Source organism: Hemitrygon akajei, chromosome 13 (assembly GCF_048418815.1).
Source record: "Hemitrygon akajei chromosome 13, sHemAka1.3, whole genome shotgun sequence".
In the NCBI taxonomy this organism is placed as follows: domain Eukaryota; kingdom Metazoa; phylum Chordata; class Chondrichthyes; order Myliobatiformes; family Dasyatidae; genus Hemitrygon; species Hemitrygon akajei.
This window is the reverse complement of record NC_133136.1, coordinates 60,960,935-60,988,866: the sequence shown is the minus strand read 5'-3', so window position 1 is coordinate 60,988,866 and position 27,932 is coordinate 60,960,935. Positions and strand designations below refer to the sequence as shown.

General features: G+C 43.4%; 1 protein-coding gene and 1 long non-coding RNA gene across 6 annotated transcripts in view; one reads left to right on the top strand and one right to left on the bottom strand.

Moving 5' to 3' along the window:
• The window catches only part of LOC140737925 (BTB/POZ domain-containing protein KCTD8-like), a 191,046-nt gene extending 179,452 nt beyond the window's left edge, over window positions 1-11,594 (bottom strand). For 3 of the 4 annotated variants that reach the window (XM_073064733.1, XM_073064734.1, XM_073064735.1), the window contains exon 1: window positions 10,470-11,594. In XM_073064733.1, coding sequence (XP_072920834.1) covers window positions 10,470-11,289 — 820 coding nt within the window. In that variant the 5' untranslated portion in view covers window positions 11,290-11,594. The remainder of the gene's footprint in view (window positions 1-10,469) is intronic. The other variant, XM_073064732.1, reaches the window with a different exon arrangement.
• LOC140737928 (uncharacterized) lies at window positions 9,215-22,394 on the top strand. 2 transcript variants are annotated; one of them, XR_012101267.1, is made up of 3 exons: window positions 9,215-9,406; window positions 10,493-10,605; window positions 21,586-22,394. It is a non-coding gene; the product is annotated as an uncharacterized lncRNA (long non-coding RNA). The 2 variants fall into 2 exon arrangements; XR_012101268.1 differs by lacking the exon at window positions 9,215-9,406 and adding an exon at window positions 9,967-10,090.
• Window positions 22,395-27,932: the final 5,538 nt, after the last annotated feature.

The window sequence follows — 27,932 nt, the reverse complement described above, 5'->3', positions numbered from 1 at the left end:
ATCTGTTTGGGGAGACGTGATTTAGGTATCCAAATGACACGAGCTATCCATCAGGATTGGTGTTGCTTTATCATGGCGGAAATGCTGTTCACGCTGGTATTAGTGTGCCTGTCCTTCCAGCTGATCCTCAAAATCTTTCCTAAGGTTCTTTGGTGGAATTGTTCCAGGGCTTTCAGATGTCTGCAGTGGGTGATCCAAGATTCACCTCCATACAATAATGGAGGAAGGATGACTCCTATAGAGCAGTCCAGTTAATGTACAATTAATTGTCTAATGTATGGACCAGAAGTACAATAACAGAAACCAAAGCATCAGGGGGTTTCTAAATGAAACTGATGCAGAAATACTAATTCTTTAACAAACTACTTTGAATAACTAATTTCTCTCTGTAATAACTAGAATAAATTGTTCTTTAATATTTTATACTAATAATAAGTGATCATAAGGTGAAAATTTTACTATGTACCACATCAGAGTTTTCTGTCTTTTTTTAAGCCATGAAGAAACTTGGATAACAATTAAGACTCAGAATATTCTGAAGTGGTTATTTCCTACCTAAACAAGCTAGTTTTAGAGCAGCATGCATAAAATGCTGGAGGAACTCTGCAGGTCAGGTGGCATGCTTGGCAATGAATAAACAGTCAATGTTTTGGGATGATGAACCAGGCTAACCCACCAACCTAGCCTAACTGAACTAGATTCATTGTTACTCTAGTTTTCATTGTGGATCACAACTGTTTTTATATTTTAGTGCTTTTAAGTAATTAATAACAGTCTGGAGATAGCAGCAGAGCATTACAAAGCAAGTCTGTTGCATGGCGCCAAGCACATATCACCGATAATCATATAATGCAAATAAGGAACATTGACAAAAATGATTTTGGCCTTTAACAGCAACGGGTGGCCATAATTATAACACAATCAAAGTCAGAAAAGTAACAAACCTATGCTTTATATGACATGCAATGATTCTATCCCTACAATGTAGAGCTAGCGTTCTGCTTGGTTGTGATGAATCTCTAAAGGACATCATTGGCTAAGAGGATGTAAGACTGCTGTATCACAGGTCCTCCAGGTTAGACACTGCTCACAGCCTGTGTGCAGACCTCGTATTAAAAAAAGGATTTGTCCACTTTATTCCTCAAACCTCCTAAAGCATAGTTGACCTAACTTTCCTGAAATTCCCACTTTTCCGCCATCCCCACATAGTCATTGAATCCCACAATGAATAAAAATCCACCTTTTCTCAACTTTTCTTCATAAGACAATCCCACTTACCCAAGATCATCCTGATAACTTTCTCTAAACTTACTCCAATGAAAATATATCTTGCTTTAAAAAAATATATTTCTACCATACACAGTGGTCTGGATGTGTCTTCATTAGTGCTTTGTGCAGTAAGATTCACCTGCATTCAGTTCCTTCCTTTAAATCATGAATATTTATTGTAAGCAAGTGTGGTCCCTGCACTAATCCCTGTGGTGCTCTATTGGTTGCAGTTATCAATCTGAAAGTGAAGCCCCCACCCGTACTTGCAGCTTCCTTCTAGTTGGCCAATTATCGATCCTGGTTAATATATTGTGGTGAACTACATATACCTGTCTGGACACGCCCCTCTGCTGACTGCTCCTCTGGCTCCTCCCATAGACCCCTGTATAAAGGCGATTGGAGGCACTGCTCCTCCCTCAGTCTCCAGGATGTTGTGTGATGGTCTCTTGCTGCTAATCGTGGTCTCTTGCAGCTAATAAAAGCCTATCGTTTGCCTCCCATCTCCAAGAGTTATTGATGGTGCATCATATATTACCTCCCACACTACATGGTTTTATCGTGCAAAGTAACCCCTGTGTGGCACCTTACTGCATATCATCTGAATGTCCAAGTATTTCACAACTACTGATTAATCTCTCTCCTTTCTGGTAGCTCCTCAAACAACTCTATCAACTTTATGGAACATGGTATTCACTTTATGAAGCCATGCTGACCATGATTAATCAGATTCTAACATTCCAAATATTTCATTATTAATTCTCAATAATTGACTATTTTTCTGATTATAGCTAACGAGCCATAAATTACTTGAGTATGTCCTCCACCCTTTCCGAATCAAGCTATTGCATTGGCACTTTTCCAAAAATCCTTGTTTCTCTATAAGCTGAAGATTTTTGGAAGGTTAATCCACTTTTACTAAAGTTGCTTGTTTGAGGATCCTAGGATGAAAACCATCAGGTCCTATAGATTTTCATTTATGTCCATATTTTGCCATTAATAACGTTAAAGATAATGATAGAAATTCCTCTTCCCTCAGTTTTTTGGCGTTATTTTCATATCTTTCACTGTGAAGTTGTTGTAGAGCATATGTACACATGAAATCCAGTGATCATGTAAAATGCTGAATACATACAATGTTTTCATCCATTCATGTTTAAGTACATGTAAGCTATAATTTTTAATTTGTTTCCCCTCATTTACTAAATTTCTATAATTCTCCTATTATGTTCTGTGTATTGCTATTAGAATATTAGCTGAAGAATTCTGGAAGTTTTCTTTGCAGTGTGTAATAAATCATAATCAGATTTTGTACGTACAGATTTTGTTATGCAAGGGTCTCAGTGAAAGCCATCCTTTATTTATGGCACTTTTATGTTCTTGTGAGTAATGTCATGTATTTTGTGTGACAGGATATTGTTGTTTCTGGAACCTTGCTGTGTACAGATTTGCTGCTGTGTTCCTTACACGATAGCAATAATGCACTTCAAAATGCGTCATTAGCCGCCTATATTCCAGTCTCTCTTATTTCAGTTCTTTACCATTTGTTTTTATATACAGGAAGCAAGAACATTGGCTAAAGGATTGTCCTTGGAGAGTTGGCTTGGTTCCATTCTTACTGTCAAACACAGAGGAAAAGTTTGTGGGAAGCCACATTGCATGGCAGCACAGAGAAACATTGCAATCTGTCATAATCATGCTGCTGAATGACATATTAATATGAGGATAGTATTTGGAATTATTATGTTAGAAATTTTACAGCATTACATTGACAAACTGAGTGAAAGTGTGGCAAAGGTTCACTCATTTCTTGAAATGAAGGAACGAGTGGAATGAGCCTACATTCTCTGGAGTATAAAAGAATGAAGATGACCTCCTGGAAGCTTAGATGACTCTGCAATGATTTGACAGAGTAGGTGTGTGGTTAATGCTCTGTCTGTTGTTTAACCATTTCTGAGTGAGATGAGGGGTAACTTCTGCTGTAAATATTTGGAATGAATATTTGTAACTTAAAGTAATTTGTTATGCCTGCACTGTACTACTGCCAATATCTGTCCCTACACCTCCTCCCTCACTACCATTCAGGTCCCTAAACTGTCCTTCCAGGTGAGGCAACACTTTAGCTGTGAGTCTGTTGAGATCATCTACTGTAGCCAGCGCTCCTGGTGTGACCTCCTGCACCTCGGTGGGACCCGATGTAGACTGGGAAACCGCTTCACTAAGCACCTGCCAGAAAAAGTGGGATCTCCTGGAGGCCACCCATTTCAATTGCACTTCCCATTCCAATTCCAACATGTCAGTCCATGGCCTCCTCTACTGCCGTGATGAGGCCACACTCAGGTTTGAGGAGCAACACCTTATATTCCATCTTGGTAGCCTCCAACCGGACGGCAGGAACATCAACTTCTCAAACTTCAGGCAATTGCCCCACCCACCACTTTCACCATTCCCCTATTCCTGTTTCCCTCTATCACCTTATCTCCTTAGCTGCCCATCACTTCCCTCTGGTGTTCCTTCCCCTTCACTTCCTACTATGGTTTTCTACCCTCTCCTATCAGAGTTCCCCTTCTCCAGCCCTTTCACCTATCACTTCCCAGCTCTTTACTTCACCCCTCCCCCTCTCCCGGTTTCACCTATCACCTACTACCTTGTTCTTCTTCCTCCCCTCCCCCCACCTTCTTGTGCTAACTTCTCATCTTTTTTCCAGTCCTGATGAAGGGTCTCAGCCCGAAACGTCAACTGTTTACTCTTTTCCATTAATGCTGCCTGGTCTGCTGAGTTCCTCCAGCATCTTGTGTGTGTGTTGCTTGGATTTCCAGTATCTGCAGATTTTCTTGCCTTTAAACAATAAATTTCATGGCTTATATCAGTGGAAATATACCTGATTCTAATTCTGATTCTGAATTCTGTACTAGAGAAGTATGTGGATCTGTTGTTGAATATTTTCAAGGCTGAAATCGATATGCTTTAGACTCCAAGGAAATCCAAGATTACAAGACCAGGACAAAAATGAAACTAATGCTAAAGATTAGATCAGCCATGATTGTATTGAATGGCAGAGGACTTAAGGGCCCTCTTCGCCAACTCTTGCTCTTATTTATTATGTTCCTCTTTGAATAATGTTGGATTTCAATCTATATAAATGATCAAAATGCTATTTAAAACACTGTTTCATTAAAAAGTTCCTGAAAATAGAACATATTTTCAATGAAATAGTGCTATTTTTGTCCACCAAACATGCTAATGAGTTTTACATGTAGTCATACGCTTCTTAAGAGTAGTTAAGAAGTCAAACAGAAAAGTGCTCATCAAAGTCTCGCAATAGGAAACAAGATAATGACCATATATGCTGGTTTTAGTGGTTGTTTAGGGGATTAATATTGCCCAGAACACAAGACATAAAACAAACAAGTCCTACCGGAATGGAAAAATAATAAAACAAAAGGAAATTATCTTGAGGTTCTACTATTCCTATTTAGCCTCAGGAAATGTAAGCACACACCCGGACAAAAAGCTACAGTGGCATCCTACACATTTTCTCACCATTGCTGAGATTTTGCTGACTATGGGATCTCACACAAAACCCTACTAGACCTCTGTTAATTATCAAAATTAATTCCATTGTTACCTTAATACAATTTATCATTGTGGCTTGGCTGAAGTGATAGATGAGACACTGAAGAAGTTTACATCACCAACTCATTATCATGAGGAAATGGATACAAATGTAAACTATCATGGGACTTAGCAAGTTCTAATGTTTACTGAATCCTAAGCAGCTCTTCTGGAGACATCTCAATCCACAGAAAAGCTCTTCAATGGAAACAGTGCAGTGTGGTAAATTGCAAGAAAAATGTATATTAATTAATGAAATTTTCTGTACAATGAATATTAGCTCACAGGACACTGAGAGGGAAACAGTTGGATTCATCAACAACATACTTCGCATTGCTAAGCCTGAATTTGAAGAGTAGGTGAAAGAGTAGCCCTTTAATTGCCAAAACTTGTAAATTTAAATTAAGGATGAGGTATGATAAACATACTGCCAGGCCTATCAGATCTGCCCCAGTTTCACACTCCAACAGACATGGGAGAAGTGGTTTCCAAAGAGATAGGATACATGATTTTTTGGTAGATTATCAAAGGTACATATAAACAAAAACAGAGTTTTTAAGTTAAAGTTCTGGATCTAAATGAGTCTATTGATAGACAATAGTGTTAACTAGGTTTGCAAATTTGACCAGAACAATAACTTTTATCATAATTAATTTGGAATGAATGTTTTAAATTTCAGGGTATTTTTCATAATTGAGGTTAACTGTGCAGTTTCTCATGAGTTAATGATTGTATAAATATGCAAACAAAGTACATTTTCTTAAAATACAATGTTCAGTGTAAAATTTTAGCATATTACTTTACAGGTTAAAAGTTTTGAAGCTGGATTTTATTGGTTCCAACTAAATCCAAAAACAAGCATTCAGCAGTAAGATTTCTCATATAATTCCTTATTGTTTGCAACAGTTTATGTTAATGAAGTTACACATTATATATGCAATTTACTTATTTTGATTATCTGTTGCATGATCCCAAGGAAAGTCTTGGCAGAAAGACAGTAAAGGAAGATGAATGAGTGATAACATGTTGTTTTAGTATTGAAGTGTGTCCTGCTTTTCCTCATTCTCCTTCCCTGCCTCATGTTTGGAATTTCTACTGATATCATCTCCACCTCTTGATTTACATTGCCTCTGATATGAAAAATTATGCAAAGTTTTGCATTTCTTTCAATTCAGTCTAGTACTAGACTTGTTAGAATCACCATTTTTGATATTAGCATAAAGACATTTAAATCTATTACCCTTACTGCTATTTTAGAAGTGGATAATGGAATGCCCTACCATTGCAGTAGGTTTTACATGAGCAATCATCTCTAGACTAGAGTTTCTTAGCAGTTATAATTTACAATAATTATAATAGCAAAAAGGATATTGTTTAGAGTTCAGAAGAGGTTTTAACATGAAAGTCATGATCACAACAATTACAACCAGAATATGAATATCTAGTAGAGTAACTAGCCTGAATTACAGCGGGCAATAAACATTATCATTTGAAATGTTATATCATGATCTGTTCTGAGATATAAATAAAAGAAGAGAGCTCATTGATCCCTCAGGGAGTGCATGTCTAGGTAAGAGGCTTCCTGGAACAAAGTTCCAAATGAATATAAAGTTACTAACAAACCAGAATCATTTCCCCAAACTCACAACAGTTTCTTCCCTTAAAACCAAATTACTTTAAAACAACTAAACATGAAAAGTAAAGCTGATTGTAAAAGACTTCTCCAAAGATCAAATAGCTGAATAAATAATAATAAAAATCCCCTCTTTCTGCTTTTCGCAGGGAGCGCTCCCTACGCGACTCCCTTGTCCACTCGTCCCCCCCATCCCTTCCCACCGATCTCCCTCCTGGCACTTATCCTTGTAAATGGAACAAGTGCTACACCTGCCCTTACACTTCCTCCCTCACCACCATTCAGGGCCCCAGACAGTCCTTCCAGGTGAGGCAACACTTCACCTGTGAGTCAGCAGGTGTGGTATACTGTGTCCGGTGCTTCCGGTGTGGCCTTTTATATATTGGTGAGACCCGACGCAGACTGGGAGACCATTTCGCGGAACACCTACGCTCGGTCCACCAGAAAAAGCAGGATCTCCCAGTGGCCACACATTTTAATTCCACGTCCCATTCCCATTCTGATATGTCTATCCATGGCCTCCTCTATGGTCAAAATGAATCCAAACTCGGGTTGGAGGAACAACACCTTATATATCGGCTGGGTAGCCTCCAACCTGATGGCATGAACATTGACTTCTCTAACTTCTGTTAATGCCCCTCCTCCCCTTCTTACCCCAACCCTGACATATTTAGTTGTTTGCCTGTTCTCCATCTCCCTCTGGTGCTCCCCCCCCCCTTCTTTCTCCTGAGGCCTCCCGTTCCATGATCCTTTCCCTTCTCCAGCTCTGTATCACTTTCGCCAATCACCTTTCCAGCTCTTAACTTCATCCCACCCCCTCCGGTCTTTTCCTATCATTTCGCATTTCCCCCTCCCCAACTCCTTTCAAATCTCTTACTATCTTTCCTTTCGATTAGTCCTGATGAAGGGTCTCGGCCCGAAACGTCGACAGCGCTTCTCCCTATAGATGCTGCCTAGCCTGCTGTGTTCTACCAGCATTTTGTGTGTGTTGATTTTTTTTAAATCTAGGATCTAGGCAATAAAAAGAGACAACAACAAAAAACATAGAAATGTAGGACAACATCTTCACAAAGGTAACTGGAGGAGAGCACAAATGGAACACTGACTATATGATAAAATGGTAAAAAAAAATGAGGGTTGATGATCAGATCGGTTGATAAACATGGAATAGAGCTCCCTCTGTAACTGATTATTGAATTTACGCCTGAAATTGTTAGATTCAAACACCTTTCATTTCTGATACTGATCAACCTATTGAATTCAAAGTCAAATTCACAATAAATATTATCAAAGTCACCATATACAACCCTGAGATTTACTTTCTTGTGGATATTCACAGTAAATGCAAATAAACACCATAGAATCAATGAAAAACCACACACAAGACAGTCAACTAATGTACAAAGGCAACTAACTGTGCAAATAAAAAAACAAAATTAGTAATAATGAATGAGTAATAAATAATGAGAAGATGAGATTAAGAGGCCTTGAAAGTGAGTCCATAGGTTGCTGGAACACTTCAGTGTTGGGGTGAGTGAAAGTGAGAGAAGTTATCCCCTTTGGTTCACGAGCCTGCTGTTGAGGGGTAATTACTGCTCCTGAACCTGGTGGTATTGGTCCTATGGCTCTTGTAACTCCTTCCTGATTTCTCTGATTTTATTTCCGATTTATTATCAACTGCATCATTTTTTGGTTATTATCATTACTTTAACATTTCCTACAGTTAATTTAAATACGAGTGGTGAGGCAAAGTCACGGTATCGCTTCATTTCAGATTGGCGATTTTCCACAATCCACATCGAGTCCTGCCCCTTGTTCTCTCATATATTGGGTATGATGGCTGTCCGTAGTATCCGACCAAGACAGGAAACCTGCCCTGGGGAGTTTTTAAAGTGGAAAAGTCACTGGGTCGTTCCACTCTCTCGACTTCGGAAGTTCAGGTCCAGTGGTTGTCAAAACTGGCGTCTTCCTTGAGTGCACTGCATGAGCATGACTTCTTCCGTGGCTCGCTTTGCCCTTCGTTCTCCCCAGAGCGATGTAGAACCGCCTTCCTGGCCGTTGGATCTCATCCGCCCAGTCTGCTGGAGCTGACTTCGCATGCTAGAACAGGCATGACCACATCTCACTTGGGTATGAGGCCCGCTAGCTACCCTTGTATGTCGGGTATACACATATGTACAGAACAAACAGGAAGTTTATCGGATTGCATGCTTGACTGATTTGCAATTGCCTGTATGATTGTAATTAACTTGGCAACTGCTTACTGTCGGCAGTAAGGAATTCGACGCTATTAGGAGCGTATTCATCGTGCGCCCTTTGAGGACGGCACGAATAAATCACCCGGTTTAAAAAACTACACTTGAATAAAAACAAACAGAAGGGCCGTGACAGCTGCTACTCTGCAGAAACTGACTGGTGAGATAACCTGAAGGTCTTCCGATTCTATAAATACACTCATCTATTTAAAGTATTAGTTTTTCTTACTATTGGTCTCTGATTAGAATGAAATTTCCTGGCAAAGATGAGTGATTCATTCGCAAGACACTCCCTTAATGTTTGTACCGACGTCCCAGAGGTTGTGCTGTACCCTCTTGTCCAATCTAAGGCGAAAGATTCAGAGAAACATTTCTGTCCAAACTTATTTAACCTCTCTCTAAACCTGCCGGTAAATATGTGTCTGAACTCCTCCAAAGATTTCGCACCCTCTGATCTCTATTAGTTCCACAGACAAAATGCTGGAGGGACCCAGCATGTTAGGCAGCGTCTCATGAGGGATGCTTCAGTCCGAGGCCCTTCATCAGCTGAAAATTCGATTTACAATGAAACTAATCAAATCAATGTCTGAAGTCCAGAATTGTTGGTGTCGATCGACTGCCGCCAGTTTCTGCAGAGGTAAGCTCCTAACTAGAGGTAACTAGGTTTCTGCATACAATAACAACGCGATTACAGTTTAGAAATTTGACGAACTCTTCCCCAACTAATTAAAAGTACTAATGCTGGGAAACAGAGGAGAGTTCCGCCTTTACTTCTGCCTATCAATGTGTGGCCCCTTTCTGCATCAGCCGAGGGATTCGCCCATTTCCAAAGATTTTTGTTGCTTATCACGCCTCAGCCGAAGCTGAAGATAAGGAAATTCTGTATAATTTAATTCTGAAGTGAACTCTTGCGGAGATTTTTGGCTGAATGAATGAATTGACTCAAAAGCCCAAGGAAGCGAGAACTGCTGCCTGTGATTTACTGTGGTCCGAACTGCACAAGTGTCGGAAATGAGTTTCAGGTGCAATAACGGGAGGGGGAGGGGGGGTTGTGGAATAACTATCAATAACTGCGCTCCCGCAGATAATGTGGCTTGGTGAGAACATGTTCTATATTCGTACTGTACACGTCGTTAGTGAGGCTGCACTTGCAGCACTGTGTACAGTGTTACAGAAGACATCAATAAGCTGGAAAGAGTGCAAATAAGATGTACGAGCCTGTAAGCAGGAATGGAGGGTCCGTTTATATAAGGCTGGGACTTTATTCTTTGAAACATGGGAGACTGAGGTGTACATGATTATGGGGAGAGGGTTAAATAAGGTGAATGGACATAACCTTTTTCTCAGGGAAAGGAAACCACAAACTGGAGCGCACGAGTTTAAGATGAGCGGGGATAGATTTAAAAGAAACCTCGGACAGCAAGTTCATGCAAAGGATGAATGGAACACATTGCCAGAGAAGGAAGCTGAGATATTTGGATAAATACACGGATAGGAAAAGCATAGAGGGATATGGGGCAAACGGGGGCAAATGGGACTCGTTTATGTGGGCAACTTGGTCGGCATTGAGGAGACGGGGTGAAGGGTTCGTTTCGGTGCGGTATCACTCGGTGAGACGCTGCGTGTTTCGACCTGCGGGTGTTCAGTAAGATGCCGCGGTTAAATAAATGGAAAACTGCAACGCAAAGGTTGTAACTCACGGTAGAAAATGTACTCTGTGTAGCTGCTCCACATCTTGTCGTCCCTGTACTGATTGATGAAGGTGGCCGTGCCCGTGGAGTTACAAGCCACCATGCGGAAGCCCGTTTCCGACAGCCGGTCGAACGCTTGCTCCAGGTATGTAAACTTCAAGTAAAACCTGGACGTATACTTTTCAGGGGGGCGGTCGGGGTCCCGGCTCTCGTTCAGGGTATCCCCGAACACCTCCTTGGCCAGGGCGATGCGCCCACACACCATGATCCTGGCCACCCTGCGGAACTTGGCGTCCGCCTGACTGTCCCGGACTAGGGTGTAGGAGCCGCGGTAGCCGAGGGTGATGAAGCCAGCCTTCTTATCCGCCCCGCCGGAGTACGGGACACCCTTTGCCACCAGCTCGCTGCCCTGCGAGTTCTCCTCGGCGTCGCTGTGTACTGCCTCGTCGGCCACCGAGCTCTGCTTGACCGTGACCTTGGGGGCCAGGACTCTGATCAGCTCGCCCAGCTGAAAGTGCTCAGCTTCCCTGAGCAACCTCTCCTTCTCCGGGAAGTGCTCGGGCAGCACCAGCTGTTTATCCCTCAGATAATCCAGGATGTACCTGAAGAGGAAACCGTCTCGGTCCAGGAAATACCGGCCCCTGTTGTCCCTGGGAAGGACCTTGCCGTTGCTGCTGGAGAAGAGGTTGGCCAGGAGGGAGTCGGACACGCTGACCAGGGTGTTGTGCTTGGTCACATACACCTGTCCTCCCACGTTCAACTCCACCACCTCGGGGAACGAGGTGCCCGGCATCTCGCTGATGGGGAGGATGCTGTCGCGGACAGCCATGGTCTGGGCAAAATCCTGTCCGTGCGAGACCCTTTGGGGTCTGGGAGTAGCACACTGGGCTCAGCCCTGAGGTACCGCTCTGCACATCGCTCACTTGCAACGCGGCGCGGCGGCACCAGCCCAAGGCGACGGCAAGGCGGCGGAGAACGGGGGCATGTGTGTGGGGTGAGAGTGTGTGTGAGAGAGTGAGTGTGTGTGTGTGTGTGCGTGTATGTACTGGAGAGAGACAACCTCGCAGAACGGCGTCGACCAACTCCCGGCAACACTATACCAGAGTCTAGGCAAGCTCCCTGACGTCACGTCAACTACAAGCAGCGCCCCTTTCCTAGAGCGGACTCCCAGCCGAGACAGCCTCTCCTGCTCCGCACTGACAGACCGGTAACCAGACAGGGCCTCTCCTGCGGACTTACAGATATTTTAAAACAACTTTGCAAAGTTACGGTTTATCACCCTGGTTCTATTTAGCGACTGCGACGTGACTGCGCCCAATTTTAAAATACCTCGATCACTACAACTGTAGCCACAGAAGTATACGAAAGAGAGTCGATTCTCACTGCAGGTTGTAAAGCTGCGTTTTTAGTGCAGAATTGTACACATTTATTGCATTGAATATCATATTCTGTCATTCCCATTGAAATTTAATAGATAATTTTTCTATTGGTTTTTGAGGGGTTTTTTAAGATTGAAGCCTTGGGGATTATTATAAGTTTAAATTTTGTGAATACTATTGTCTCACTAAGTCAAATGAAACGGGGAAATCTTCCTGGGAGAGCAAACTGTTTTAAGAGGTTTAATAGAAATCGCCAGAGTGTTAATGCAAAAATACTCGGTGGATGGAAATTGATAGTTCGGGATATAAATGTGTTAGGTTAAATATGTTATTTCCCGTTCATTTCCAGTAATGTAGACATGCCCTTACATTGTCTGCGGGTTAAGACGCATTCCAAAGCAGTAACATCGCAATTTGGATTTCAAATTTCAGCAGTATAGGTAACCTGTTTATATGTATGGATGCGCAAATTTGCCGATACAACCGACATTGTTCAATACATTTTAAACACAAATACTTCACGTTTGTCAAAGTCCAAAATAAATGATTTGCTTACTATGCTAAATAATTTACAAGTATTGAAGACATGGGGGCGGGGGGGGGGGTCAATCAGCATAATCCGTCGGAGTCATTGCAACCCAGAAGTACTCCACCACAGGAATCATATCAACATGCTTCACCACGAGCAGGTTATCCTTTCTAAGAGTTCTTGGTTACACATGGTTTTAGTCACTCTTCTCTGTCGGGGTGTCTGGATAAACGCGCAGTCGATTCCAGAGCAGCGGGTAATTTTCGCGAAGCTGCGCTGGAGCGCTCCTTAGCGTCCGCATTTAGAACAACACCAATCGGAACTAATTTTGACAGATTATGCGATTTGAAAAACCGAAAAGTGGGGATGAAAGAAGTAATATATTTTCATGGAGATGTTTCGAAACACAAATATGCACGCTAAAATTTATAAGACAAATTTTGTTTAATTATACTACACGGAAAACATCTGTCATTTTGATCTGTGGGTGACACAGGACTCGTGTTTAATCCTTGTTTTGGTTTACTTTGCTCAATCACTTTTTTCACCCTGATTATTTAAAACTGTGTTCTTTCGCTTCGATTTTACTGCTGTCGATGTTACTTACGATGTTATAATTTAAGTAAATATTACAACTGGAAAAAATACTGAAACAAAATGTTGGACGAACTTCAACTTAGCGTCTGTGAGAGCAAAGTATTCGTCGACGTTTTGGGTCAGCACCGTGAATGAGACCTTGCACAGCACCGTGAGTGAGAAGCCTCGTATAAAGAGAAGGGGCCGGCGAGACAGGAGTCAGATGTGGTTGGTGGACTGAGGACTCGTGTAAAATAACAGACAGGTTGCATAAAGTAGGGCAGTGGATTTGGGAGACAGTGGCAGCTGAATGATAGACGACGGCAGACTGAGAGAAAAAAAAATGAGGGGCAAATGGAGCTAATTATGAGAAGACAGCTGCTGGAGTTTAGCAGGTAGACAAAAGGTTGAGCGCCAAAGCCAGGATTTCCCGGCACCTACCCAATGCATGACGTTGTGGCATCACCCAATCGTGGCTGAAAGACGATTATAGTTGGAAGCTGAATGCCCGAGGATACACATTATATCGAAAAGACAGGCAGGCAGAAAGACGAGGTGGGACGGCTCTGTTCGAAACAAGAAGAAATCAAAGCATAGAAGGAGGTGATGTAGGATCAAAAGGTGTAGAATCGTTTTGGGTAGAGCCAAGAAACGGCAAGGGTAAAAAAAACCCTGATGGGAGTAATTTACAGGCCTGTGAACAGAGGCAAAGATGTGGTCTACAAAATACAACGAGAGACGGAAAATGCATGCGAAACGGGCAATGTTACAATAGTCATGGAGGATTTCAATATGCAGGTAGATTTGGAAAATCAGGTTGGTGCTGAATTCCGGGTGGAGGATATTTCTAGAATGCCTACGAGGTGGCTCGTGGTTGAGCCCACTAGAGGGTCGGCAATTCTGGACTGAGTGTTGTGCAATAAGCTGGAATTGATTAGAGAGCTTGAGGTAAAGGACTCCTTAGGAGACGGTGAGCATAATATGATAAAATTCACCCTGCAATTTGAGAAGGTCAAAGTCAGTATTACAGTGGAGTAAAATGAATTACAGAGGCATGAGGAAGGAGTTGGCCACAAATGATTCGAAGGGAACATTAGCAAGGATGATGGCGGAGCAGTAATGGCTGGAGCTTTTGGGAGTAATTTGGAAAGCGCAAGATGGATGCATCCCAAATCAGAAGAAGTACTCTAAATGCAGGATGACACAACCGTGCCTGACAAGCGAAGTCAAAGCCAACATAACAGGCAAAGAGAGGGCATATAACAGAGCATAAATTTGTGGAAAGTTAGAAATTGGGAAGCTTTTAAAAACAAACAGAAGACAATTTTTAAAAAGTCATAAGGAAAGAAAAGGTAGAATACAAATGTAAGCTAACCAGTAATATTGAAGAGGATACCAAAAGTTTCTTCAGATGTATAAAGTGTAAAAAAAGAGGGGAGAGTAAACATCGGGGTGCTGGAAAATGACATTAGAAAAGTGGTAATGGGGAAGAAGGAAATGGCGGAAGAGCTAAATAAGTGTTTTGCATTAGCTTTCATTGTGAAAGACACTAGCAGTATGCCAGAATTTCGAGAGGGTCAGGGGGCAGAAGTGAGTAAAGTTGCCATTACTAGGGAGAAGGTTCTTGGAAAATTGAAAGGTCTTAATGTAGATCAGTCATCTGGTGCAGATAGACTATGCTCCAGTGTTCTGAAAGAGGTGGCTGAAGAGATTGTGAAGTAATAATTGCACTAGTAATAATCTGCCTGCAGCACCCATCCATGTCTTTTCTCACTGTTACCATCAGGTAGGAGATACAGAAGCCTGAAGGTACACACTCAGCGATTCAGGAACAGCTTCTTCCTCTCTGCCATCCGATTCCTAAATGGATATTGAACCCAAGAACACTACCTCACTTTTTAAATATATATTATTTTGTTTTTTGGCATGATTTTTAATCTATTCAATATATGTATGCTATAAATCATATATGTCAAACTCAAGGCCCGCGGGCCAAATCCGGCCCACGGTGGAATTATCTTTGGCCCGCGAGATAATATCTAATTACTATTAAAGCTGGCCCCAGTAATCGAAGCGCCTATGGCGTATGATATGGCTAATGCTGAATTTATTCAGGTACCAGGTTTTCAGGGTTTTTAGTGTTTATTCGGCAGTCTTGCTCGGCAGTCTTCTTCATAAGAAACGGAATTTGTAAAGTGAAACACTTTGTAGTTATAGCAGAGACTGAGACACATGAGAGCAGGCTGAAAAAACGGAGGCAACGAAAGCTGTGTTCGCACGCGTCCGACTGATCCGGCCCTCATGAAGCTGCATTTTGCTCAATCCGGCCCGTGACCTAAAATGAGTTTGACACCCCTGCAATGATTTACTTATTTATTTATTTTTTTCCCACTTCTTCTATAACATGCATTGCATTTAACTGCTGCTGCTAAGTTAACAAATTTCACAACACATCCCAGTGATAATATACCTGACACGAGGAAATCTGCAGATGCTGGAAATTCAAGCAACACACACAAAATGCTGGTGGAACACAGCAGGCCAGGCAGCATCTATAGGAAAGAGCAATGTCGATGTTTCGGGCCCAGACCCTTTGTCAGGACTAACTGAAATAAAAGATAGTAAGAGATTTGAAAGTGGGAGGGGGAGGGGGAAATCTGAAATGATAGGAGAAGACTGGAGGGGGTGGGGTGAAGCCAAGAGGTGATTGGCAAAAGGGATACAGAGCTGGAGAAGGGAGGGGGTGGGAGGCCTAGGGAGAAAGAATCTTGGGGGGGGGGCATCAGAAGGAGATGGAGAACAGGCAGAGTGATGGGCAGAGAGAGAGAAAAAAGGGGGGGAAATAAATAAATCAGGGATGGGGTAAGAAGGGGAGGAGGGGCACTAACGGAAGTTAGAGAAGTCGATAAACCTGATTCCGATTCTAATCTCTTAACCTGTGTGTTCTGGCATGGATTTTGGAAAATTGCAAATGTCATTCCACTCTTCAAGAAGGGAGAGAGGAAGAAGGAAGGCAATTAGAGGCCAGTTAGGCTTGACCTGGTTGGGAAGATATTGGAGTCGATTGTTGAGGATGTGGTTTCAGGGTACTTGGAGGAAGATGATAAAATAGGCTGAAGTCAGCATGGGTTCCTTCAGGGAAAATCTTGCCTGACAAATGTGTTGGGATTATTGGATGAAAAAAACAAGCAGGAGAGATAAATGAGAATTGGTGGATGTTGTTTACTTGGAATTTCAGAAGGCCTTTGACAAGTTGCCACACATGAGGCCGCTTAACAAGTTAAGAGCCCATGGTATTACAGGAAAGAACATAGCATGGATTGAGCACTGGCTGATTGGCAGGGGGCAAGGAGTGGGACTAAAGGGAGCCTTTGTTGGCTGGCTGCCAGTGACTAGTAGTGTTCTACAGGGGTCTGTGTTGGGACTGCTTTTTACATTATATGTCAATGATTTGGTTGACAGAATTGTGGCGAGGATTGCAGATGATACAAAGATAGGTGGAGGGGCTGGTAGTGTTGAGGAAGCAGGAGGACTTAGACAGTTTTGGAGAATGGGCAAAGAAGTGGTAGATGGAATGCAGTATTGAGAAGTATGTGGTTATATACTTTGATAGAAGAAATAAAAGCGTAGACTATTTTCTAAATGGAGAGAAAGTTCAAAAATCTGAGGTGCAAAGGGACTTGGGAGTCCTTGTGCAGAATTCTCTAAAGGTTAAATTGCAGGTTGAGACAATGGTTAGGAAGGCAAATGCGATTGTAGCATTCATTTTGAGAAAACTAGAATATACAGTAAAAGCCAGGATATAAAGTTAAAGTTTTGTAAGGTGCTGGTGAGGCTTCACTTGGAGTATTGTAAGAAGTTTTGAGTCCCTTATTGAAGAAGGGATTTGCTGTCATTGTTGAGGGTTCAAAGGAGGTTTATGAAAATGACTCTGAGATTGAAAGGTTTATCATATGGGGAGCATTTGATGGCTCTGGGCCTGTAGTCACTGGAAGTCAGAAGAATGAGGAGGGATCTCATTGAAACCTATCAAATGTTAAAAGACCTTGATAGTGTGAATGTGGAGAGGATGCTTCCTATGGTGGGGGAGTCTAAGACCAGAGTAGACAGCAGAATGGAAAGACATCCATTTAGAACAGAGATGAGGAGGCACTTCCTTAATCAGAGAGTGACGAATTTGTGGAATTCATTGCCACAAGCGGCTGTGGAGGCCAAGTCATTGAGTACATCTCAATAGGTTTCAAAGGTACATTTAATGTCAGAGTAACGTATACAATATACATCTTGAAATTATTTTTCTTCGCAAGCATCCACAAAAACAGTGTCCCAAAAAATGAATGCCAGTCCCCAAAGAATGAATGACAGTTAAACGTTAGAACCCCAAAGCCCCCCCAGCTCCCCCTCCCACGCATAAGCAGCAGCAAGGTGATTACACCCCCTCCCCCACCAGCAAAAAGGCATCGGCAGCCTCCACCGAGCACTCAAGTGTGCAGCAAAGCATCAATAAAGACGGAGACTTGCAGTATCCCAAACACTACTCATTCACCCGGTAATTCAACAGACCACAGGCTCTCTCTCTCTCTAATGAGGGAAAAAGAGGTGTTCCCTTTTCATTAGTTTCCGGCAGAGGTTGGCAGATTCTTTATCGGTCAGGGCGTGAAGGGAAACGGAGAAGGTAGGAGATTGGGGATAAGAGTGAAATGGATCAGCCATAGTGAAATGGCAGAGCAGATTTGATGGGTAAAATGGCTTAATTCTGCTCCTATATATAATAATCTTACTTCAGTTTGGTTTCCCCTCACTATTCTGACACGTCTGTTCATGGCCGTCTGTACTGCAGTGATTAAGCCAAACAGTTAGGAGGAGTAACTCCTCATTGATCATCTGGGGAGCCTCTATGAACTGATTTCTTTATCTTTTACTAATTTCATTGCCTCCCACTTTCTCTCTTTTTTTTCATTCTCCATTCATCTTGGTTACCTTTTCACCCCTTCTCCTCACCTGCCCATCACCTCTCTGTGGTTCCTTTCCTCCTTCCCTTTGTGCCATAGTCCACTGAACTTTCCTATCAGATTCCTTCTCCTTTATCGCTTCCACCTATCTCATCCTAGCTTCTTGCTTCCCTATCACAACCTTTCTCCTCACCCACTCACCTTCCTCCTCATCTGATCTCACCTATCATCTACTGGTTTATACTCCTTCCCCTCCCCACCTCATTCCACCTCTTTCCATTTCTGTCCTGGTGAAGGATCTTGGCTCGAAATGTCCACCATTTACTCCACTCCATAAAGTCTGTTAAATTCCTCCAGAATTTTACTCAAGATATCCAACACCTGCGGAATCTTTTTTGTTTAGACAAATGGCTATCAGTGCTGGAATCTGATAAGTAAGTGATTAGGTTGGTGGAAGCAGAGCCATATCGGGCAGGAAGAAGCCCCTGGGTGAACTGGGTGTTACAGGTGGATGGAACCTGGAGGCAAGGAGAGCAAACATTGGTGATGGCGTCCGGCAGAGGGAGGGACATCTGAGAGAAAGAGAAGCATTAATCATTTTTCTTTTCACAGTCTAACCTAAGACTTCCTAACATTTTAAAAGAAACTGTTTAAAATATTCAACTATTCAAACAGCCTCAGTAAAAAGAGAAACGGATATAACATTTTCAGTACTACTCAACCATTACTAAATTAAATGCCATTTTTAAATCAAAAATAATAGTTTTCCAATTTTATTTAAATGCACAAAAACTTTAGCAGACACCACAAACAAAATATAACTATTGATGGATAACAATAAGGTTTCACTAACTTTTGAGAAAGACTTGAAGTTTTCAAGATTCTTTGTCTTTAATGATGAAGAATACTTTCATTCATCATTAAAATAAGATGAAAATAAGATATGCAATTCTTTTTTTTTACCGATGAATGCATACTTTGGCAATTGCCATGGATTCTAGTTACTTGACTGATAATAAAGGAAACTGATGAAGTTTCTCAGCCCAAAATCATCAACTGTTTATTCCCTTCCGTAGATGGTGCCTGACTTGCTGAGTTCCTCTGGCTGTTTCGCTGAGTGTGTTTCTCTGGATTTCTAGCATCTGCACAATCTCTTGTGTTTGTGTAAACAATATTTAGAAAGATTCAGAGAGAAAAAATAATATTCCCTCTGTAACTAGGGGCGCAAATCACAAAACAGAACAAGAATGTAAAATATCAAAACAAATTACAGGGGGCACATCATGCATTTCTTTATTACCTTAATATCTCTAAAATCAAGTTTACCAACAATATAATATAATGCGATGATTAAAAAATTTCACTACTCTTTTCTCGTCTTCTCTTCTTCAAGCTTTAACTGTTTTGCAGGGATAGTCCCTGACAGAGCCCAGTATTTCAATGCCAATAGTCTTCTTTGTCTGCATCAAAAAATACATCAGTAAATCAGCCAAGCTGCACACATGAACACATACAGCAGGACTGTTAGAATTGTTCTAGTATTGAGATAGATGCATTGATATAACAACTTCCACAATCTCAGGATGCACCGTGTCTGAAAGCCAGTGGAGTATTTCTAGATGCCAGCTGCTTCAATGAGAATAGGTATCCTTGCTGATTTTTACCTTTTGAAATAGTGGGTCTGATTATATTGTTCCTACCACTGAAACAGGCTGGTTTTGGAGCTGTTGAGCTCTATGGCACAGTGAATTTATTCTGGGAGAATTTAGACAGTATTAGGTGCCTGTGTACAACAGAAAATGAACTATCAAAGAACCATGTGAATAACATTAAACTCATTTAGTTTATTTATATTCAAAGATGAATTTGAATATACTCTGATTTATCTTGTTCTTAGTAGCCTTTGACTTTTCTTTCCTGGAGTCCTGGAATAGTGGTTTTATACAAAAGGTAATTCAGTGGATTGCTTTTGTTGTATTCAACAGAATCAGTGCATTTCATCTGAGTATTTTGAAAATGGAGCAATAACTGAACAGCAATATGAACAGGATGCTTCAGGCTGGAAAATCCTTGTCTTTTCCTAAAGGATCTGAATTGTTCACATATTGTGAAATAACACAGTAATATTAAAATTATATAACATGTTCATCTGTTTTATTTTTTATAAATATGTATAAATTATGTTAATTAGATACTGCAGATGAGCCGTTTTCACTTCACCACACATTCAAAAGGATTTTCCTACAAACATGGAAACTTTGAGCTTATCAATGCGTTCATTTGAGCACCATCAATGTACAATTAATATTCCATTTGCATTGCATATGCTACTTCCTTTCTGCATTAAGTTTTCAGCAGTTATGGATTTTCCATTAATTCAGTGAAAATCTATGTAGCTGCAAAAACATTTACATAAAGATAGTGAAATGATCTTCCCCTGTGTAGAATTTAAAATTGCCTGTGTAATTCTATTCTCCTTTGGTCAAATACATAACTATTACTTTGCAAATCACACAACAATAATTAATTCATTTTACGACGATACATATTTTGGAAATGCATTTGCCATGACATATATATCGGAATGATTTATGCTAATAGGCCCATCACATGATACATAGAGCAATCTCTTTGGTGCTGAGCGGAGCTTGCAGAGAGTTTCCCTGCTCTCTGCAATTTCATAGCCCATCTCAAGCTTACCAGCTTCTTTCTCAGACACTCTCGTTATGGTAACTCTTGTCAAATTGCAAAAGTATCTTTGAAATTTAAAGAGAGTATTGCCCTATCAGATATGCATGATCTTGCTCTCTCACAAGTTATAAAAAATGCATCCGACAAACTGAGGTTAATTGGCAACTTTTGATAAATGTACATTCTTGATTCTACCCCCTTCTTTTCCAGTCCTGATGAAGAATGTTGGCCTGAAACATTGACTTTTTATTCCCCTCCATAGATGCTACCTCACTTGCTTTAGATCCTCCTACATTTTGTGTGTACTGCTCAATGTTTCCAGCATCTGCTTCTTGTGCTTATACATCAGATTTTGCTTTCTTTAAAATCTATTAATGACAGAATCAGATTTATTATTACTGATATATCATATGAAATTTATCATTTTGTGGGAGCAGTTCAGTGCAAAGACATAAAATCTATAAATTACAAAATGAAAACATAGTACAAAATAATAGGAATAAAAGGGAGTGTTCATAGGTTCATGGACCATTCAGAAATCTGATGACTGAGGGAAACAAGCTATTCCTAAATCATTGAGTATGAGTCTTCAGTCTCCTATACCTCTTCCCTGATGTGATATGAAAAAGAGAGCATGTTCTGGATGGTGAGGGTCCTTAATAATGGATGCCACCTCACAAAGATGCCCTCAATAATAGGGATTGTTTTGTCCATGATGGAGTTGGCTGTGTCTAGAATCCTCTGCAGCTTCTCGCAATCCTGTGCATTGCAGGCTCCATGCAGTCTGCCAGAACGCTCTCCACCGTAGGTCTGGAGAAATTTGCAAAAGATTTTGGTGATCAAATCCCCTTAAACTCCTGTAACACCCTGGGAAAGGTTTCACTGCTAATGTAATGGTTTCTCTGTAGCAGCAGTGCTTGGGTTATGACTAGAGATAATGGGGGCTTTGGAATGTGCAGCATCCAATAAGGGTTTTTTTTCTTTCTTGTGTGTCCAAGAGTGAGGTAGTCACAGGCTTTTGTTTGGGAGAAGATGGAGAGAGAAGATGCCAGAACGGAGAGGTCATAGACTGCAGGACTGAGTGGATGCAGAATGGGGGTCGGGAGTCGACTACACCCTGAGGAAATCGATGGAGAATGAATGGACAGAAAAATCGTGAGCTCCAATGTGCACATTACACTGTTCCATTAAAATGAGCCCTTTACTTTCTGTTTTCTTTACTAAGCCTCTGGTCAAGTTAAGAATTATAAAGCTAAATCGTTTAATTGCATATGGTGTACAGTTTGTCATTTCATGGTACTGCTTTGGAACAGGGGAAAACATTATGCAGCATCCACGCAAATGAGATTTCACAAGTTTGGCGGGCCAGATAGTGTCTTCCCCTAGACTAATGCCGCCAACCAAACCGGCGGGTTACAGTTGTGGGGATATCATTCCAGGATTGATTTTGTTGGATGCTGTGTGATTGCCCTGAGCACTGAACCAGTGGGTTGTGTGTTTAAGTCTGTGCTGGCATGGATGCTGCCTGGGTGGAGTGGTGGTGTTCATCCACGGGGTAACTAATGCGTGCGTGTTGAGTGGGGTAGATTTTCATACTTCGGATGAGTTGTTAAGTACTGTTAAAGTTGCCGGCAAAGTTACAATTGTGGGGCGGAGATTTGATAAAATGGCAGGCACAGACCTCATTTTACTGCAGACTAGCGCTGATGTAACGGCAGCAGAGTGGGCTGAATCACAAGTCAAGTTTTGCGTAGCTGGGGGCGGAGAATTCAAAGACAGGGTTCTATCGTTTGAGGAGTGAGGGGAAGGAGTGGTCATATTTGGAATATCTAATGAGTCCCCATCCCCCAGGGAAGAATGAGAACCCTGAGCTGGTATTCGCCCTTACCTCTCTGGAAAAATGCCCAGGTCCAAAGTCCCTGCTATGGTAGGCTCCACCTATTCTCGAGAATAACGCCGACCACTAAAGGGAAGAGGAGTATGAGACTTGGGCGGAGCAGACCTCTCAGTTGTTAGATGAGTGGCAGTGCTTTGATGACGTAAAGCAACAGAGATTGGTTGAAAGTTTGAGTGGGCGGGCTGCTGACGTGGTGAGAGTTGTGAAGTCCCGGTACCTCCAAGCTAAATCTGTCTATTACATGGGAGCACTGGAAGAGGCCTTTGGCACGACAGGAAGCCCAGTGGAGCTTATGGCAGGGTTTCAGAACATGCGGCAGAGGGAGAAGCTTTCTGCCTACATATTTCGGCTAGAGAGGCATCTAAATTGCCTGCAGCACAGAGGGGTCAATCAGGCCGCTGAGGTGGACCAGTTAAGAATGGACCAGATAGTGAAGGCTGCCCAGTCCCAGGACCTGATCGCTTGGGGTCTCCGACAGTCTCGTAAGACGCAACCCCTCCCTTGTTTGTTGAGCCGATCAGAGAAGTACGAGAGGAGGAGACTGCATAGAGGCACGGGAGGCCTCCGTCAGCAGGGTACAGTCCTCGGTAGTGGTCCCCTGTGGTGAGGTGAGGTGACTACAGATAGCCAGTGGTACGGGATATTGTGGCAGAATTGAGAACTGAGATGTCCCGGTTGTTATCAGCGGATGTGACCCCCCCCCCCCCACATATGATGAACTGATAGGGAGGTGGATCTTCTCAGGGGACGGACTATGCAGAGGGTTGCTACCAGCCAGTATCACACGAGAAGGGGAGTGGCTGGCATCGTCTGTTATAACCGTGGTGAAGAGGGACACTTCAGGCGGGAGTGTGAACAATGGGAAACCCCTCAGAGAGTGAGCTCCCGGGTATCTGAGCAGAGAGAGTTGTAGGGAAAACTTAAAAGAGACCCAGTGAGGGGATGGCCTGGCGTATTGGGGGGGGGGGGGGGGAAACACATCCCCAGCAATATATCAAGCAACACCCTAAAGTAAAAGAACTATATTCCTGAAAGCTTAGTGGAGCCAAGCTCCAGTGTATCACTACAGATACTGGGTATTTATGCTAGAGCCATACTTGACACAGGGTTGCAGGTCACTTTGCTGTACCGTTCATTTTACAATCAGTATTTGACACATTTACCATCAACGCCATTCAGTGCACTAGAGATCTGGGGTCTTAGTGCTGGTGATAATCCATGTGATGGTTACTTGTCAGTGAATCTAGAGTTTTGGAGGCCGATGTGGAGTGGCTGAGGCCCTGGATACATCAGCGCTGGTTTCTCTGGACCCCATGGAGACGGGCCAAGTTTGAATTCTTGTTGTGAGGAGGCTCATGGGAGCCTGCAAGGAGAAAGTTGGAGAGATCTTCCTGAGAACAATGTCTGTTCACCCGGTATTTCAAACTGCTTTTGAGGAAATGCATGGCTGCAGTGGGCTGGATAACGAGTTTAGACAAGGGACTGTGTGGTTCATCCAGTCCAAGTGAATCATGTTATGGCCCAGGGAAGTAGTGAGAGTAATGGGAAACCCCAAATTTTCCAGAATGCCTGAGGGCGAGGCCCTCGTGATGGATGCTGCGGAAGACCATTGTAAGGGGGTTCTTTTGTTACTGCGTATGTTAATCAAAATGGCTTCTTTGTTTTGTTAAAAGTAGGAATGCTTCTTTGTTATGATAAATGCTTTCTCTCGCAACTTGTTTGGGTTTAGAATTTACTGATAATGAGTATTGTATTCATTTGTTAACCAATTGGGATTAATGTTACTCTCTCTCTTCTGAGTCTGTAAACTATTGTTGGCGGGCTTTTGGGGAGTCGGTGCGAGGGGGTGAGAGAGAGAGGACGAGATGCTGTAAGCTGGGCGACGGAACGGACCCCAAGTGGGGGGTCCAAGGACAGGAGGTTCGGCAAGGCGAGGAGACAAAGACAGACGTGCCGGGGGTGCTTGGTTGATCACTTCGGGTGGTCCTGAGCTGCGAGTCGAGGAGGTCTGAGGGGATCGAACGGTGCCCAGAAGACTTTGTTAATTGGCTCCAACGGTTGTGCACAAAGTGGTTTGTACTTCGATAAGTTTGGCGCCTTTCCTTTATTTTCTTTTCCTTCATATATACTGTATCGTTATTAATCACTTAGTTTTAGTAATCTGTATAAAGTGTAATCATTTAATCGCATGTGGTGTACTGTCTGTTATTTGGCGAGGTGGGGACATCACACAGCATCCACACAAGCTGATTACCCAGTTTGGTGGGGCCGAAGGCTGCTCCCCCTAGACGGAAGCGAGCTGAGTGAGCCTGAGGCGTGCCAGGGGGCTACACCATGAAGAGGAGTCGGGAGTGTCTGCTGGGGTACTGGTGACACCCAAACTGTAGAAGCCCTCAGTTGTGCAGGCGAACAGGATGGCAGTGACTGTCAGGAACACTACAAAGAGGGAGGTCACCCTCAAGCAGGGGATGCCCCTGGTGCATCGTTTCCTGGTGACAGTAATGTCTAGTGACCTTGTGACAAGACGGGGAGAAACTAGGGGAGAAAAGGGGGGAAGGTGACCACTGAGTCATTCAACTTCGGGGACTCCCCAGTTCCTGCGGGGTTGGAAGAGCAGATGTTGAAGCTGGAAGGTGTCTTTTCCACTGACGAGTTTGATGTGGGTTGTTCCAACAGCACGCGTCACACTATCCGGGTGACTGAGGACATCCCGTTCAGAGAGGGGTCACGGCGACTGGCCCCTGCAGAGGTGGAAGATGTTCAGCAGCATTTGTGTTAGTTGATGGAAGCTGGGATCATCACTGAAACCCGAAGCCCCTATGCATCGTCAATAGTAGTGGCCAGAAAGAAGAATGGGAAGGTATGGATATGTGTGAACTATAGGACTCTGAACAGGCGTACCTTACCCGAACAGTATACGGTCCCAAGGATCGAAGACGCGCTGGCCTGTCTGAGTGCTGTGAAGTGGTTTAGTGTGCTGGACCTGAAGAGTGGATGTTACCAGATCCCCATGAGCGAGGCTGACAAAGAGAAGACAGCATTTATATGTCCCCTGGGATTCTTCCAGTTCAAAAGGATGCCCCGGGGTATATCGGGATCCTCTGCAACCTTCCAGTGTGTCATGGAGAAAACGATGGAGGATATGAACTTGCTTGAGGTATTGGTGTATCTGGATGACTTCATAGTGTTTGTCCACCTTGTAAGAGCATGAAGAAAGGCCACTGAAGGTGCTGGGCCGCCTGAAAGCTGAAGGGTTAAAACTTTCCCCGGACAACTGCCAGTTCTGCAAGACGTCTGTCAGCTATCTCATGGGATGGAGTAGCTGGATAGAGGTGATGACCACCTGGCCAAGGTGAGCACTTCGCGCTTGTTCCTTGGGTTCTGTACCGTCTGAGGTTCATGAGGGGCTACGCGAAAGTGAGTCCCCTTTTAAATCAGCTTCTGTGCAGTTACCCTCCCTTGGGGAAGAAAGGGAGGAGGACAAAGGGAAAGGAGGGTAAAGAGTATCTTAGCTCTTTGGATATGTGAAGAGACCTTTCAGTTACTGAAGGAGCTGCTGACACAGGTGCCTGTGCTGGCTTTTGCAGACCCTGATTGCCATATGTACTGCATACAAATGCCAGCTCAGAGGGTTTAGGGGGCGTCCTGTATCAGGATCAGTGCACTGGGTTGAAACCTGTTGCATTTGTAATGGGAAAAATTATCCCATGCACAAGTTGGAGTTTCTGGCGTTGAAATGGGCGGTGGTGGATAAGCTGAGTGACTACCTCTATGGTGCCAAGTTTTAGGTGAGGACGGACAACGATCCCCCTAACTTATATCCTGACCTCAGTGAAACTGGATGCCACAGGCCATTGGTGGGCAGCGTTGTCTGCCTATGATTTCAGCCTGAACTACCGGCTGGAAAGCAGAAACATTGATGCTGATGCTTTGTCCCGATGGACGCATGAGGGACTGGTCAGGGACGAGGAGTGGGAGAGCGTTCCTGCCCCGGGGGTAAAAGCCATGTCCCAGTTTGCCATTGTGGTGAAGGCAGCTTCTGAGGACGCCATTCCACAAGTTCACTGTAACCTGACTGCTCTGAAGACAAACCAGTTACCGGAATTGAGTCCTGGGGAGGTGGCAGCTGCTCTGCGAGATGACCCGGACACTGGTACCATTCGGTCAGCGGTCAAAAAAGGAGACCCGGCCCAAACGGAGAAAACCAAACACGCTGCAATGCCTCCGTAACTGAGAAAATGGCCCAGGTTGGAGTTGAGGAACCAGATCCCATACCAGGTCACATCATCCCTGGACCAACCTCGGCGTTCCCAGCTGGTTCTGCTTGAGAGGTATCGGAGGATGGTGTTGAAGTCACTTCATGATGATTCTGAACATTGGGGTTGAAAAGACCTATGGATTGCTCAGAGACCGGTTCTACTGGCCCCGAATGAAGTCAGAGGTCGAAGCATACTGCAAGTCATGCATTCAATGCATATGGAGGGAGACGCTGCCTACGAGGGCTACTCCCTTGTCCCACTTGCAGAGTGCAGGGTCCCCGGAACTGATATGTATGAATTTCCTATCAATAGAGCCAGATGCTAGCAACATGGCGAATATCTTAGTCATCATGGATCACTACACCAGATATGTGCAGGCTTTCCCTACCAAGGACCAGAGGGTGTCTACGGTGGCCAAAGCATTATGGGAGAAGTATTTAATTCATTATGGCTTCCCCCATCGGATACATAGTGATCAGGGACAGGATTTCGAGAGCAGGCTCATCCATGAGTTACTGAGCATGCTCGGAGTCGAGAAGTCGAGGACCACTCCTTATCACTCGCAGGGTGATCTGCACCCGAGTGGTTTAATCAGACCTTGCTTGTCATGCTCAGAACCTTGGAGATCAGCAACAAGAGTAGGTGGAGTCAATATATTGGACATCTGGTCCATTGCTACAACTGTACACAAAATAAAGCTACCGGGTATTCACCCCTGAGTGGGATACTGATTCGGAGGATGAGGACATGGAGGTGTAGCACATTGCCTTTTGCTAACTCCGCACTGACTGAGGAAGAGACTCCCAACCCTTCTCATGCCGAGTTAGGTGAAATCTGGAGGTCTATCTGAGTCACAGTGAGACCCTGCAAGGGATGAAGCCGGGCTCCGCCAAGGGACAGAGGGGTCCAAGTTGCACACAAAGTGCACTGCAGGTGCTGGGGTCAAAGCAACACGTACAACAAGCTGGAGGAGCTCAGCAGGTCGGGCAGCATCTGTGGAAACAAACAGTCAACGTTTCGGGCCGAGATCCTTCATCAGGACTGAAGAGAGGAGGGGGCAGGGGCCTATAAAGAAGGTGGAAGGAGGGTGGGAAGGAGAAGGCTGGTAGGTGCCAGGTGAAAAACCAATATGAAGAAAAAAATCAAGGGGTGGGGGGAGGGGATGGGCAGGAAAGGTGAAGAAGGAATG